This window comes from Puma concolor, chromosome A3, assembly GCF_028749965.1.
Source record: "Puma concolor isolate L17-30 chromosome A3, mPumCon1.1.hap2, whole genome shotgun sequence".
Taxonomy (NCBI): domain Eukaryota; kingdom Metazoa; phylum Chordata; class Mammalia; order Carnivora; family Felidae; genus Puma; species Puma concolor.
The window spans coordinates 74,757,446-74,773,795 of record NC_141669.1 but is presented as its reverse complement, the minus strand read 5'-3'; the positions used below and the strand labels follow the sequence as shown (position 1 = coordinate 74,773,795).

Here is a 16,350-nt window from a genome sequence, read left to right as displayed (position 1 = left end):
GCTATGGCATGAAGTACCACAGCTTGTTTAACTATTTACCTGTTGAAGGATATCTGCATTGTTTCTGATTTGGGGCTATTATAAATAAAGCTGCTATAAACATCCGGGTGCAGGGTTTTGTGCAAACATAAATGCCTAGGAATGCAACTGCTGAGTCATATGGTAGTTACCTGCTTCTTTTTTTAAGAAGCCACCAAACTGTTTTCCAGGGTGGCTGTACCATTTCACAGTTTACCAGTTCGAGCAAAGTATAGAAAACTTGCTTTTCTTTATATTATTCTATCCTCCTTCATTTGCAATACAATTGTGTTATATTTCTTCTGCATACATTCCAAACCTGACTGTGTTGTTTTTTTGCTTCAACAATTAAGCATAATTACAAAATTTGAGAAAGTCTATTGTATTCACCTATTTTTTTGTTTTCCATGGTCTGCCTTCCTGATATTCTAAGTTTCCTTCTTTTACTGAGTCGTTTCTGTTTTAAAAACTTCCTTCAGCCATTCTTTTAGGGCAGGTATACTGGTGACAAATCCTCTTTGTTTTCCTTTGTCCAAGAATTATCCTTTCTCTTCATTCTTTTTTTTTTTTAATTTATTTATTTTGAGAGAGAGAGAGAGTGTGTGTGTGCTCTCAATTTGGGGAGAGCCAGAGAGGGAGAAACAGAATCCCAAGCAGGCTCCAATGCAGGGCTCAATCCCACCAACCATAAGATCATGACCTGAGGCGAAATCTGGACTCATCAGAGCCACCTAGGCACCCCCCCCCCTTTCATTCTTAAAGGATATTTTCTTAAGATCTAGAATGCTCAATTGAGGGTTCTTTCCTTTCAGTACTTGAAAATTATTGGAGGGGTGCCTCGGTGGCTCAGTTGGTTAAGCATCCAGCTTGGGCTCAGGTCATGATCTCAGGGTTTGTGAGTTCAAGCTCCGTGTCAGACTCTGTGCTGACAACTCAAAGCCTAGAACCTGCTTCAGATTCTGTGTCTCTCTCTCTCTCTGCTCCTCCCCTGCTCATGCTCTGTTCCTCTCCCTCTCAAAAATAAATAAAACATTAAAAAAAAAAAGAAAAGAAAATTATTGGGCCTCTTCTTTCTGGCTTCCATGGTTTCTGATGAGAAATATACCATCATTCAAGTTGTTTTCCATTATAGGTAAGCTATTGTTTCTCTCTTGCTGCTTCTGAGATTTTTTTTTCTTCTTTGTCTCTAGTTTTCATAAGTTTGACTAGGATAAGTCTTGGTAGGTTTCTTTGGGCTTATTCTCTTGAAGGTTTGTTCAGCTCATGCATCTACAGATTCATGTCTTTTGTCAAATTTACAAAGTTTTCAGCTGTTATTTCTCTGAGTACTTCTTTAGCTCCAACCTCTTTCCTCTTCTGGGGCTCTGATGACAGGAAGAACATTAGGTCCTTTGCTATGGTCCCACATGTCCCTGAAGTCCATACAATTTTTTTTTTTTTTTGAGTCTTTTTTTTAGTGGGTTGGTCAGGTTAGGTAACATCGACTATTCTATCTTCCAGTTTACTGATTCTTTCCTCTGTGCCCTTCATTCTGCTGTTGAGGTTTTTATTATGGTTATATTTTTTTTAGTTCTCAAATTCCATTTGGCTACTCTTTATATCTTCTATTTCCTTGCTGATACTTGTTTTTATTTTTCCATTGGTTTCGTGTTCCTAATTGTTTGTTGAAGTATTTGTATCATGGCTGCTTTAACACCCTTGTCAGATCATTCTAAAACCTGTTATGAAGGGCACCTGGGTGGCTCAGTCGGTTAAGCGGCTGACTCTTGATCTCAGCTCAGGTCATGATCTCACAGTTTGTGAGTTTGGCCCTGCGTTGGGCACTGCACTGACAGTGTGGAGCTTGCTTGGGGTTCTCTCTCTCTCTCTCTCTCTCTCTGCCCCTCCCCACTCACTCTCTAAATAAATAAATAAACAACAACAAAAAAAACCTGTTATGGGTGCTGACATCTTTTCTCCTTCAGTTTGAGATCTCAGTTCTTGGTATAATGAGTGATTTTTGACTGACACCTGGACATTTTTGTATTATATAATGAGACTGGACTTTATTTAAACCTGTTTTAACTGATTTTCCATGATACCCCTGTGGCAGGGGAAGGACAGGTGCTGCCTCCTTCCTAACAGGTGAAGGAGAAGTCTACTCCCTACTCAGCCTCCATCAATACCCAAGGCCAGCAGCTCCTCCTTACTGCTGGACGTGGTTGGGAGTTTGGATTCCCCACACGGTCTCTCCAGACACTGTGGTGGAGGTGACATTGTTATCCCTGGGTGGTGAAAGGCCTGACCCTTCACCAGGCCTCCTCCGACACACCCCACAGAAAGGGGGTGGGGAGTCTCACTCCAGCCAGTTGGGAGTTCCTGGGGATGGAACTCCAGGTTTCCTGGGGTTCTCCACTGACCCTGTGGGCAAGAACGGGGCCTTGTTACTGTCCAGGGATTGGGAGGAATGGAAGTCCCAGCTCCTTACTTGGCATCGTCTGGCACCACCTCAAATACAGGAAGGAGGATAGCACCTCATTACAGCATGGCAAGGATGGAGGCCTAGGCTCCCCACTCAGTCTCTGCTGGCAGGGCCACAGTTTTCCCTGTGGTGTTTGGCTGGAATAGAGAAACTATTGTCTAAAAGTTTCCTGCCTTGTTAGATTGCCCTTTTCTTCATTCTCTGGTTAGAGAGAGCAGGTTTTTGTTGGGGCTTTTTTATGTGTGCTCCTTTTGGCATTTCTGGGTTGCTGGCTTCCTTAGCTCCAAGTCTGGATAGATCTGGTGAAAACAAACAAACAAACAAACAAACAAACAAACAACCACAAAACACACGTAAGACAGAACTCACCACCATGTTGCTGCTTACATCCCAGTGTCCCTAACCAGTCTGCTTTCTTCCCTCCACCTTTCAGACTCTTATGTTTGTTTTACAAATAATTTTCCAGGGTTTTGTTGTACTTTGCTAGAGAATAGAAGTGTATCTACTCCATCTTCTCAAAAGGCAGAGGTCCTGGGTTTTTTGGTTTTTTTGTTTCTTGTTTTTAACATCCAAAAGTTCAGACATAATGTTCATAGTTTCTGCTACTAATTCCTTAGTTGAAATGTTAGATTGGTTGGGTCCTTGATAAAATGGATTTCCCCTTGAGGTAGAGATGTGACTTAGCTCTTGTTTTTATTGGGGATGCTACATAAGAATACTTCTGTGTCCTCTGATGATAACACCTTCAGGGGAAGTCTGGAATATGACACAAAGGCTTTTTTTCTCCTCTCTAGAAGGTACTGAAGTCCAAAATCTAGATCAAAGAGGTTACATGGCAAACACACAATAAATACTCAATGAATGAATCAACAAATGAACAAACTCAGGATTGACCAAAAATTAAAAGCACTGATGTCTCATCACTTTGTACTTAGGGGCTTGTTGGGTTATGCTATGCGTCTAGCTAAAGTTAATAGGCTCTTCATATGCAATTGAGATGAAGTATGAATTAGTACAACTCTTCTGGATAGAAATTTAGCAATACTTACTAAGGCTTAGTAAGTAAGCCTTACTTCTTTGCAGGCTCAAACCTCAGTAATCCACTTTCCTCAAGAAGTAAGAGTATAAAAAAGATTTGTGTACACAGATACCACAACGTAATTGTCAACACCACATAACAGAACACCCTAACTTGTAGTTCCTCAACAGATGGATTGACGTCCATGATCTATCCGTTCAGTGGAATAGAGCACATCTTTTGACCCCTGCTCCGGAGGAGTCATCAATCCCTTTTTAGCCCCTCCAACCCCTGCAATGCAATAGGGGCCCAGGCTCTCTAGCCAGACTGAGGAACAGGTGACTGAGTATTAAGTATCTACTTTGTGTAGTGTCAGGCACTTACTAGATGCTTTCTACATTTGCCCTCATTTTGTTAATCCTCTTCTCCTTTCTGTAGGTAAGTTTTATTGTAGTAATTTTTTAGATGAGAAACTAAATTTCAAGTTCGCAGCTGAAGAGAGCAGGCCTACGATTCTGACTCGACTGCCTGAGTCCAAAGCTTATGCTCATATAAGGCTGCCTCTCTTAGATAGATTTATCCCCATTTTAGAGATAAGGAAACTGAGGTGCAGAGATGTTCCTGATACATTCTGAAAAATCCTTCAAGTGGGTTATGAGAAGGCTAGAAGAGAGGAGGTATGCAAGAATGTCACTGTGTCCCTAGTATCACAGGTCCCTCTCCCACCAGGGACATTTGCTAAACAGGACCACAAAGGCTAGCACGAAATAGTTACAAAGGGAAGTCAGCTGTGAAGGAGGAAGGAGGAAGGAGGTGTCTGTCTCGTCTATTTAATGGGGTGACTCTACCTTGTAAGGATCTGCTTCCTTCCCCCTCCAGCTGCCTCAGTCCCTTCCCAGCAGCCAACAGGATGAGGTTGTTCTGGGAGCCCACCCATTAGATCCATCCAGAGGGGCAACTCTGGATGAAGAAGAGCCAATGCAACATCCAAAGATCTTCGGGGGGCAGGGGAGAGAGAAGGCAATGGTTAACTTCCTTCCTTCCTTTTCAAATGGCAGAACAAGGTGTCATTCCCAAAATGCCAGGGGAGACTGTGCTTTTTGCTTGGGCCTGGGAGGCTTTCAAAAATGCTACCTAATTAAATTTTCTGCCAAAGAAAAGACAGTCACCAGACTCCAGGAGAAAACAGTTACTTTCCTAAGCTAGACAATGCTGTCATAATCTGAACATGGCCAGAGAAGAAAGGTCCAAAAAGTGATTTCACTCAGAAGAAGAAATGCATCAAAGCAGAAAGTGACTGATGACTGGGAGTCTACCCCTGCCAAAAGAACAGGGCACAGCCAGGGAGGGTCATAGGACCTGTGAGGGAGCAGGCACATGGAAACATCTGTACTAAATAAACAAAACCTTCATGTGGGAGGAGAAGACCCCTATTGGACAAAAATCAACTGCTCTTCATTTTGTTTCATCAGCTTTATTGGTCATATACCCAGGATTCAATATATAAATCTTTCAAAATAACTAGATATTACAAGAATAGTTTACAATTCAGCTCTGATTGCACAAATACTTGACACAGGAAACCATTTTTTACAAATACATACGTTTTCTTATAAGAATACTTCAATAAAGAAAATAGGTCTCTATGCGTCTTACAGCAAATCCTAGGCAGTTTTTTCCCCTTTCAGCCATCATTTCAGGTTTTTTACCACAGCAAGTCCACCACATCCAATAGACCAAATCACAATCTGCTGCTACTTCTCATTTTCAACTGTTACTGAGATCCGCAGTCTTAATTAAGAGTTTTTAGGCTTCTTTTTTTAATCTTTCCTGATCTGAAAGAATTCACATATTTAAGCTAGAAGAGGTCATTTAAACACCATGCCTTCTAAATATAGCTTGCAGCAATATGGGTGCTGGGTGATCTTCTCTCTCCTCACTTAGGCAAGACCAGCTAGCAGCTTTACCCCACTGTGCCAAGCAGGAGGGATAAAGTCCTTGCGTTCCTAATAGTTTCTAAGCAGCAAAAACAAACCCTAGAAATAAGAGTTAAATACAAATATTAAGAAAGCTAAAACATTTGCTAATGATTAGAATAAAGAACATTTTAAATTCAAAGTCTCTCCTAAGACGAAGAAGACATAAAAGAAAGGATGTGGCAGTAGTTTTACAAAATACTGAAAAACGAAAAAATGCTAATCACTTAGGTCAGTTGTGTATCATTCCCAAAGTGTCAGAAGACACAGAATCTTAGACTCTATGGCTAGCTGAATTCAGTATCTGGCATCCTTCTTATGCCTTGTGATAGTCTAATACTCACTTGCCCAGGGTGGGGGCAAGCCATCATTCAGGCCAGGGGAGCTTTGTGGAATACTGACCACCTTTACCGAAAGAGACAGAATCCACCAGGAAAACATTTGGCATTTACGCCATTCCCTCACTGTTACTGAAAAGTGTGTCTACTTGGCAAAGCTTCTCTTACTTTTCCGGTAGCATGAATGCAAACCAAGAGACCAGCAGCATCCTACAGTCAAGTTCCTGAGTACCACACTCCAGCTGTCCAATATTCTTGAAAGGATTCTTTAATCAAGCCCTTGTCCAGTAAGAGATTTAACAGTACTTGGGGACTACAACTATGTCCTGCTTCTCTTCTATTTCTCTTGATTTCTCTTTCTCACCCCAGGGTAACAAATCGCTATAGGTTTTTACCAAAATACTGTTGCAGTTGGAAAGGAGTTATTTCGCATTACCGAAAGTGTTTAATCACATTATGACGGGTCACATTCGCATACAACTAGATGGCCAAACAACGTCTACTGCAGTGATTTTGCAAATTCCGCATAGTCAATGTATCCATCATTGTTTTTGTCATCGTCTCTCAAAACACCATCTATTAGATTAATCAGTTCGGCTTCACTCATTGGTGGTGCCTGTTCATTCGCTTCCTACAAAATACAAATTAGACAACGATGAGTCGCACGTTTTACTGGAAGTGCTTAGCTAAGGTCTAAAATGTCCATGTTCGTGTGTCCAAAAACTCCTTCCATGTAGTATGTGGCTACTTCTAGGAATCTACAAACCATATAACAGACATAGAGTCAATTCATAAAAATCCAATTTAGAAATTATATTTGCCAGTGAAAAAGATGCAATCAAAGCAGGTCCTTGCTTATTTGTTTTAAAAATTACTTTTCCCTCTTTTCTAATTACAGAAGTAACACATGTTCACTGGAGAAAGCTAGGTCTGGCTTACACAGAATTATGAGGTTCATAATTCCCACAAACCCATTCTAGAGAAAAGCTGAGAGCTCGTGCTCTCCCGAGAGTCAGCTCTGGGTGCAATGTGCCCTTGTGAAGTGCAAACGGTCTGCACTGGACAGCGTCCTGGGGTCAGAACAAGAGGAAGGCACTGCCAACCAGGAGACCATGTTACAGTCTTTGAGACAAAGGTGCTTCCCCTGCTCCAGAGGGAGCTGCAGCAGGGCTCACTGTGCTGAGTGCTATGCTAACGCTGTTCACATTCTGCCAATTCTTCCTTTGCCACCTCTCCCACACGTACCCTTTGCTCTCCTGTCGCTACCACCAGCCTCGCCTTCTGGGACTGCTGAATCCCAGGTCCTCTCCCTGATGCCAAGCTCTCCCCGCGTCCATCAGTCTGCCTCCCACGGCAAAGGACCTTCCCGCGACACTGCCACTCTTCTGCACAAAGCCATTGTTAGCGCTCCCCACCACCTTCAAAGCAAACCCAGATCTGCTCTCCTGCTAGCCACCAGGAGCACGCTCGCACCACCAGCTCTGCCTGTCCTCCTCTCCGCATTATAGACTGAAGTGTGGCAGGGCAGGACAGACACTAAACCTGGACACATCTGGATTTCAGTTCCCTCACCTCCAACATGGGGGTAATAACAGTGCCTGCCCAGCCCACTCCCAGGCTGCTGCAAAGACTCTGTAAATGCTCTGTAAACCGCTTCATACGGAGCACTGAGTAGTATCACACAAGTCCTCAATTATTACTGAGTCCCTTGATCCCTTGGTTTGCCACCCTTAAATAAAACAGCTTCTCCCCTGCTCCGCATTTTGATGTGGTCTGTCCTTCAGGTGCTGGTTCTCAAGCTCTGGTGTGCAGTGGGAGTCCCTGGAGATTCTGCCTCAGTAGGTCACCCTGTGTGAGAAGCGCCTCCGAATAGGAAAAGAGGCAGAACGGAGCGATGAGCAGACAAAGAAGACACAGCAATACAGTTGTACAAGGACAGCACAGGTCATCAAGATTGAAGACTGAACCTTTGTGGGGGGCGGGGGCGGAGAGCACTTTCTGAGATGCTGCCCACTGAGCTACCGCAGACCTACCTCCTTATGGACGTGAGTGATGGCTGTGGACAGCTCCAGGCCATCAAGCAAATTATTGCCATCATAATCATGCATTTTGAAATAATGGAGCTGCAGTTCTTGTGGGGACATCTCCGCCTCTGGTTTGTTGATGACACCTTCTAGATGCTCCATGATATGCCTAAAAACCGATAGTCAGACTCAGACCACTTGGCAGCAACCCCGGGATCACACCAAAACGTTAAGAACTGAGAAGTTCAAGATCTTAAGGTTCACTCATTCCAGAAAAACAGAAAGCGTGGCAAAGCACACTCAAGGATGATAGATACAGGCAAGGCCATGAAAGGAGCAGGGAAAAGTCAAACAGTTCACCTGCTAAGCTGGCAAGATTATGGGTGTTTTCCACTTTATTATTAGAATGCTGTTATAACATCATGGGAGACTAGCAATTAAACACAGTTTTTTGAACCAATTCAAGGAAAACAAATTATGTGTGAGCCTAACTGGCCCAGGACAAAAGTTGCAACAAATAATTCAGTGTTAGAATGTGACAGTAAAAAAAGGAAAAGCTCTAGTCAGTCCAGAAACCTTAGTTTTATCCTGGATTCTGTCACCACTACTGTATACACGTGTGTGAGAATGTGTGTGTGTGTGTGTGTGTGTGTGTGTGTGTGTGTGCGTGTGTGCGCGCGTGCACGCATAAGCATGAATGCAGAGGGGTTGTCTGTATGTCTGTCTGTGGTGAAAGAGAGACAGGATGAATTCAGGCAAGTCATTTATCTCATCTGGGCATCAAGATCCTCCATCTATGAAATGATGATGGAAAAAGACTGCCTGATTTACAGGTGGCTATAAGGAATAAATAATCACTCTTGAAAAACGTCAAGGAGTTGTACAAACAGTAGAAGGGTGGCTACCGACTGCAGCTGCAGGGGGGAGGCTCTGGGACCCCAGCCCTGGCTGGATACGTACTCTTGGTCGTGCACTGTATTCTTATCCAGGCCCACGCTGCCAGGATGGGAGAAGCTGGCCCCAGGCTCCTCAGCCCCGGCACCTGGAGCACAGAAGGCCCAGAGCAGACCACACAGGAAGGGGGTTCTGAGCAGCCGCAGAGATCTCATGGTCGCCGGCACCTGGGAGGTGGGGAACATAGAAGGTGCAGGTGAAAACACCAGAGCTAAGGTTCTTTCAAAACATGACAGTGTGATGCTCCTGGAGAAGGAACTCAGTGAAAGGAATGAAGTTGGGGAAGAGAACATGTCCAACTGGACCTAAGGCCAGCTCTGCCTTTACAGTGTGGGATGACCTTGGGCACTCCAAGTCCCCATCACTCAAAGAGCGGGTGGGAGGGCTTCATGACATTTCCTGAAGCTCCTTCAGAATGCCAAACAACTCAATGAGAGGTTAAAGGGATCTGAAGATTACTCCTGCCTACAAGAAGCTTACCGTCTGGTGAAATACTTCCTATGGAGAGCACTAAAAAGGCAGAAAGCGAGGTGTCCTAAAGAAAAATAAAAAACTGAGAGTTCAGAGGAACAAATTTCCTCTGGGTGAAGGAAGATCAGTGAAGGCTGAGGCCACAGTTTGCTGTGGACATGCAGGGACTGAAGGACTAAGGCAATGCTGTGAGCAGAGCAGAAGGTCAGACAAGTGGGAAAGAAACTCCAAGTGGTGTAGTCAGGGGGAGCCTAGAGGATATGAAGCAGGCAGAATGGTGGACAATGGGGCACAGAGGTTGACCAGGCTCTATGGGATATGGCTTTGCATGCTAGGCTAAGAAGGCTGAAGTTTCTGGAGAACAGATGGGAGCCACTGAGGATTTGTGAATGGGAGATGAGATCAGAGCTTGGTTTCAGAGTGGCACATCCAGCAGCACAATGGGGGCAAGGTATTTGGTGGAGCAAGACCAGAGCTAGGAATGTGGCAGTTGAGGGAAGCGATGAGGCAGGTCAGATCAAGGCCTGCAGTAGGGGACACGGGAAAAAGGACATTAACCCCTGCCTCATCCATCTCCCAGGACTGTGACAGGTAACCCAACCACTGTGAAAGAGCAGCAGAAAGGAGAGTTACACAGACGTTAGGATTCCATTAAGTACTCCCGGAGTTTGGCTAGACCTGCAACTATGGTCAATAAGATACAGTCAGCTACACAGTAAGTTCCTGAGGGCAGGAGTGCTTCGTTCCCAGGATTCCCCACCAAGGCTCAAGCAGGCCTCTACGATTTGTGAAATTCAAAATCCCAGTCTTTCCGGGGGCTTATAGACCGATCTCAAAAAGGTGAAGGACCGCCATACCAACTAAGGCAATGCTGTGAGCAGAGCAGAAGGTCAGACAAGTGGGAAAGAAACTCCAAGTGGTGTAGTCAGGGGGAGCCTAGAGGAAATGAAGCAGGCAGAATGGTGGACAATGGGGCACAGAGGTTGACCAGGCTCTATGGGATATGGCTTTGCATGCTAGGCTAGCACCATGTTGATCCTCCATACCAACACAAGGACTACATATCCATCTCCCAAAAGGCAGCACAAATTCTGCTGATAACAAAGGCCAGTGATTTCTAATGGGCCAACGGTAGCCACAAGACCAAACTAACAGCAGTAAAGAGAAAGCTTTAGGGTACTGGTCATTCCTTGCATCCATCACACACACAGCTCACTCCAAAGCCTCTGTACCTGGGGCTGGCAAGGAGCTGTGTGGCAGCCCTCTCACCCATCCCAAAAGGTGGGACTCCGGGAGAATACCATCCCCATAACGTTCAGGAAAATTTCCCAAACCCATTTTGCCTATCAGTGGTAACCCCTTCAACAGTTCCTTCCTCAAGGGAACAACAGTGGCTGGGGTGTAACTTCCAGGGGGCCAAAACGCAGCATCTAATCTTACAACTGTATAGGGACATCATAATGCAACATCATACTTAACAGTAAGAAATGATTTTTAATATTTAATGAAAAAGAGCAGACTGCAAAAGTCTGTGAAAAATAATTTTGTAAAAAAAAAAAAGTGTATATTTCATACATAGAACAATGGCTAAAAATGGTTAAAAGATTATTTTCTGAAATAGGAGGTGTGATTTGGATTTTTCTTCTTTTTACTTTTCTCAGTTCCTACTAAGGATTCTAAGGATTCCTAAGGTCTAATGTTCCTACTATAAACATGTTTTTCTTTATAAATGTGTATTTAATGTGACTTACCCCATAATTTTGCTCAAATATGTATGAATGGAATTTAAAGGGGGGGGGGGGCTTCCATTTAATTCTCATCCATAGAAAATAATTCAGGACCAGAAACTACATTTCCAGTTTTACCAAATAAAAGTGTCCAGTCCCTGACAAGGCCACTGCCACTGTATCTGGTACCCAAAAACAAGGTCTCAAGTTACTCCCAGCAGTGACTGCCCAGGCCAGAGCAGAACAGCTTGGTCTAACCACGTATCTTAGAATTCTGAGACAGGAGAGATCAGAGAGGGAAGCCAGTTCCTCCCAAGCCTCTTAGACTCATGCACAGTAGACATCGCTTTCTCCAGCAAGGCTTCTTCAAATCTGAGTCTGGCTTAGGCATTCTTCCCATTCGCTCCTGAGTGACTCCCTTCAGAAGGGTCCGGTCTGACAACAGATGTGAATGCGACCTTGAAAACTGCCTGATTACTTGTAAGTGCTCCCTGCTGGACTGAGCTCTATGAGGGCAGGGAGGGAACCACATTCCCAGCAGCAGGCACAGCGCCTGGCACAGGGGCTGACGGTTTCAGCCTGTGTGCCACAGTCCTTAGTGGGCGGTGGGGGGAGGGATCCCCATCTTCACAGATACACTGCCGAGTTTTGATGTCAGTGTAACTGAGCATAAAACTTTTTTTTGGAGATATCTATCAGATAGTCGAGTGATCAATGAACCCATAGCATAATTTCTTATAACTATGTGGTTGGAAGCTTAGTATCAAATTGTGTATGTGTGTAGAGGAGAAATAGGTTCTATTTAAAAAACACCAAAAAGAAACCAAGGGATAGGTAATACAGTAACTATGGGTCCACATTCTCTCAAGGGAGGCAGAATAAAGGTCAAGAACCAGTTGTTGTGGACATGTCCCATTTTGGTTTGTTGCAGCAGGTTTCTAACAGAACATAACACAAGTCCAATCAATCTACCAAACACAGAGGAGAAACTTTCCCTCAAGTGCTACAGTGAGAACAGGGAATCTGCCACCTAACAAATTAAACTGTCACATTCAAAAAGAAATATAAGCAACTTCCCTTTGCCTGAAGAACATGTTGCATCACCCATACTCCAATGATTTAGTTCAAGGCCATGAGCAAACAGGCTGTTAGATAAACCCCAGCATTTCCCAAGCTCACTGCCTTCTTTGAGAAATTATAGAGGCCAGACTGGAAAAAAAATCCAAAGGAGAGACTTCTGAAAGAGATTTCAGAACCCAACCCCTGCTTTCAGACATCCTTGACAAGGAGAAGCCTCAGTCCTGGGAGGGAAGTACCAGACCAGGCTCAGTAGCCAGTCTCAGTGTAACAGGGCTCCCCTCACCACTCCAGCAGCCTCTTCCAGGCCCAGAGCCTTTGCTCCCAATGTTCCATTAACCTGTCTGCCCTCTTCCTTCCAGGCCTAGTTCAAATGTCATTTCAGGATTCTTCCAGCCACACCAATCTTTCTCTCCTCTGACTTCAGTCTGCAGCCTCTCACAACATATAGTCACATATTGTTCTTTTCCCTCCCTCTGTGAGGGCCAGGACACTGTCATCTCAGTCTCTCACTTACTCTACCAATCACAAAGTGCTAAGCTGACTGGAGAACAGCACATCCTCAGGTCTGATTCAGGGCAGTGGGTTTTGGCACCTAGATATGCTGTTCCCTATCACAGAAGATCTGGCCTAAGCTGGAAAAATAACCCCTTTGGAGCTCTCCCACCAGGGCCTGCTGGCCAGCTTGGTCCACCCTCTCCTCCCATTGTGTCATTAGCCCTATCAGCATGTTAAGAGTTTGGAGCCAGCCTTCCTCCTATAAAGATTGCAGCAGCTGTTAGCAGGTTTTCTCTCCTGCCAGGGGCCCTCGGTTAAGAATTCAAACCAGGGGTGCCTGGGTGGCTCAGTCGGTTGACTGCCTGACTTTGGCTGAGGTCATGATCTCGCAGTTCACGGGTTTGAGCCCCACATCGGGCTCTGTGCTGACAGCTCAGAGCCTGGAGCCTGCTTTGGATTCTGTCTCCCTCTCTCTGCCCCTCCCCCACTCATGCAGGCGTATGCTCGCTCTCGCGCTCTCTCTCTCTCTGAAATAAGTAAATATTAAAAAAAAGTTTAATTAAAAAAAAAAAAAAAAGAATTCAAACTCAAAAGCAGCCACACTCACTAATATCCAGACATCCTGTACCCAAAGTCAATGCCAAAGAAAAACTCTGAAGGGTACTTCCCATTTACCACTGCCACAGTCCTGGACTGAAGGCAAGAATACAGCCAGGTTCCTAGGCCAAAGAAACTGCTACATGGGTTGGAGATTGAGAATTGGTTCTGAAAAGCAGAACATTTAATAACTGGATCCATATGTTTATTTGGGGAGCCCGAGAAGCAGCCAGGCTTCATTATGCATTTAAGCAACACACTCCTTACTAACAGCCTGGTGCCACACAAGGTACTGAGGACTATGGCCCAGACAGGTGCCTGTCACACTGATTCCAGCCTGGTGGAAAAGAGAGACTAATAAATAGACCCCTATGGAGTACCGCTGAAACCCTAACCCACACCTGGAGTAACACATGAGGGAGAAAAGGATTTTTTCAACTAAAGTATAGTACTTCAGGCAGAGAGAAAAGAATGTAACCAACACCTAAGCCTGTAAGAGACTTGGCTCAACCCAGGAACTACAAAAGGTTCAAGAGGGTCGAAGACACAGTAGAGAGGTAGAACTGGATGGAAGCATATGGTTAGCTTGTCTAAATAATTCTGCAGGCTGGCAGGGAACTGAAATCTGCTACTCTGGGATAACCAGGCCCATTTGATAAGGAAGGTTGTTTGGCCAGGGGGCCTAATCCATTGGAACAGAGTGGGGAAGAGAACTGGAGTAAGATAAAAACAGAACAGGTCATGAAGGGCCTGTATAAGCTATGTTCAAGAGCTCGAAAGAACAATGAAAATCCACTAAGGACAGAAGGGGAATGGGGGAAGGGATCTGGTGACATTAACAGGTCTGTGTTTTAAGATTATCACTCTGGCTTTCCAGTACAGAACAAACTACAAAGGATCAAAAGATCAGTCAAGATGTTATTGATGTAGTGCAGGGGTGAAATGACGGTGGCCTGAACTAGCTGCAGCAGAGAGGCCATGGATCAGGGGCGAAGTGGGAAGTATCTAAGAGACCTGTGATAGATTCGATTGGGTGGGTGAAGGAGTGCCGAGCCGGGGCGGGGATGGGGGGCCGGTTAGAGTGACGCCCAGGTTTCTGGCTTGGGCACCGGGTGCATGGCGGTGCCACGCCCAGACAGGGGATTCAAGAGGAAGTGGGCTTCCCCCATCTTCCCACACGGTTGGCCAGACAGGACCTGTTTGTTGTGACCCCCTCTGGGACACAAGGTACCGGCGGTAGACGAGAGTAACGCCCCCAGCCGGGCCCATCTGGCTTCAAAGCCCCCGGCCGCCTCTGTTCCAGGAGAGTGGCTGTGCTCCCCGCCGCCGGCTAAGCTTCCCGAGGCAGCGCAGAGGCCGAGACCCCTACTCAGGCCGCTCCCGTCCCCCAACCTGAGCCGGAAGCCCCGAGCCCCTGAGAGAAGCGCCGGGATCCCGCCCCACTGCAGACGCCTGAGTGCCGCCCCAACGACCTCCTTCTCCAGGGTCGAGTCACAGACCTTAGAGGACGAAGCCCGGGCCTCGGCTCCTCCTGGGTTCACTCACCCTCGCTGCACCCAGTTTCCAAGCAGTTTTCCTCAGACGCGAAGCCTCCTAGCGTGAGCCTCGCCAGCCCCCGTCCTTGCAACGCTTTTCCACGCCCTCCCCGCCCCGCCGCGCTGTGCGCATGCGCGTTCCCCTCTGGCCGCCCATTGGCGCCACAGAGTCCCACCCCTGCCCGGCGCGAGGCAGTGTGGACCGCTAGGGTGATTCCACGTGTAAAGGGCCCGGGACAAACTAGGGCCCGACAGGCGCAGTTCCTCAGCCAGCCAGCCAGCCAGCCTTCCCGAGGGCGACAGTCGGCTCTAGCCAAGGTTGGGCCACTTGAGCCTTCTCGGCCCGGCAGCTTGCTAGGAATGTAGTCCAGCGTGGGACATAGGATGGTTAATGGGGATGGGGAGGATGCTACAGCTGGCTTCCATTCGGCTTCCACTTTTACAGGTTCCTCGGTTCCTCCACCTGTAGGTTTGGAAGAAAGATCATAGGAATCCTAGTTCCACTTCTCATGAAATGCCTAGAAGACGCTGGAGCCAGCTAGAGATCCTGCGATTCCAAGATTGTCCTACTTCCAGCCTCCACTTGCTGCAGTCCACAAACCGCTTAAGCTGCAAGACCTATTCAATTGTATACGAGTCCCACCAAGATTTTATGGGCAGCCCAGTTCAAAAACCACCTTACCTGTGCAGTTAGTGAAATCACCTTCTATCTCAATAGAAGACAAAGCACTTCAACCCCTTCCCCCCACCCCCCACCCCCCACCCAAACAGACCCACAAACAAAAGAAACCATAAGCCCCTCATAATCCTGCTCTTACACCTTTCCCCCTATACAATACTATCATTCCATGAATATTTATTGACCAGATGGGTAAATGAGTGTGGGACCGTCATTTTTTTAAACCCCTTCTCCCATTTGTGTTCATAAAGATACATAATCATTTTTCATATGAGCCTGGATTCAGAAAGGGAGACACTGGGCAAGAAAGAAAGGGGTTAAGTGAGATGATCCCAGAAGCCTCCCTGTACTCTGCTTTAGCAGATCAGTGCCTTGAAAGGTGGCCAAGGTAACTGCCATTGACAGTACCCCATTTCTTCTCCCATCTTCTTCTGAGATTAAAATCTGTTAATCCTCTCCCAGAGAAAAATCCCAGGATCCCAAAGTCCTTGAAGAAACCCTATTAGTTCAAGACCCCCTTCTTTCCTTAGTCTGAAGTTTGGGTTACTTTGATCTAGTTCATTCTTCAGCACTGCATCTGTCATCCACCCATTCTTACATTTGCCCATTTATTCATTGATTCAGTAACATTTCTTGAGTACTTCCTATGTATAAGACACTGCGCTAGGAGCTACTAGATATACAAATAAGACATAGTCTTGTGTTCTCATTCTGTTTAACCAACGCTCCCACTTTTTCTGTGGATCTTAACCTCTATGTCTTTCTCTAGAATTACCAATTGCTCCCTCTCTAATAGACCATTCCCATCATCATATAAGCTTGCCCTCTGGTTTCTATCCCACCATACTGCTGAAACTGCAATCTCCATGCAAATCCAGTGGTCCCTTCTCTGTTCTGTTTTTGCTTGCCCTCTCAGTACTATTTAACATAGTCAACCACTCCCACGTTGAAACACTTTCTTCTCATTTTCTGACATC

The 16,350-nt window shown here is 45.7% G+C and overlaps 1 protein-coding gene across 4 annotated transcripts in view; it reads right to left on the bottom strand.

Moving 5' to 3' along the window:
- Positions 1–4,955: 4,955 nt before the first annotated feature.
- Positions 4,956–16,350, bottom strand: part of MCFD2 (multiple coagulation factor deficiency 2, ER cargo receptor complex subunit) — a 40,600-nt gene continuing 29,205 nt past the window's right edge. The window contains exons 1-4 of one of the 4 annotated variants that reach the window (XM_025932834.2): positions 14,705–14,819; positions 8,796–8,956; positions 7,845–8,004; positions 4,956–6,442 (exon numbers count right to left, since the gene is read on the bottom strand). In XM_025932834.2, the coding sequence (XP_025788619.1) occupies positions 6,311–6,442; positions 7,845–8,004; positions 8,796–8,944 (441 nt within the window). In that variant the 5' untranslated portion in view covers positions 8,945–8,956; positions 14,705–14,819 and the 3' untranslated portion in view covers positions 4,956–6,310. The other 3 variants (XM_025932833.2, XM_086701159.1, XM_086701158.1) reach the window with 3 other exon arrangements.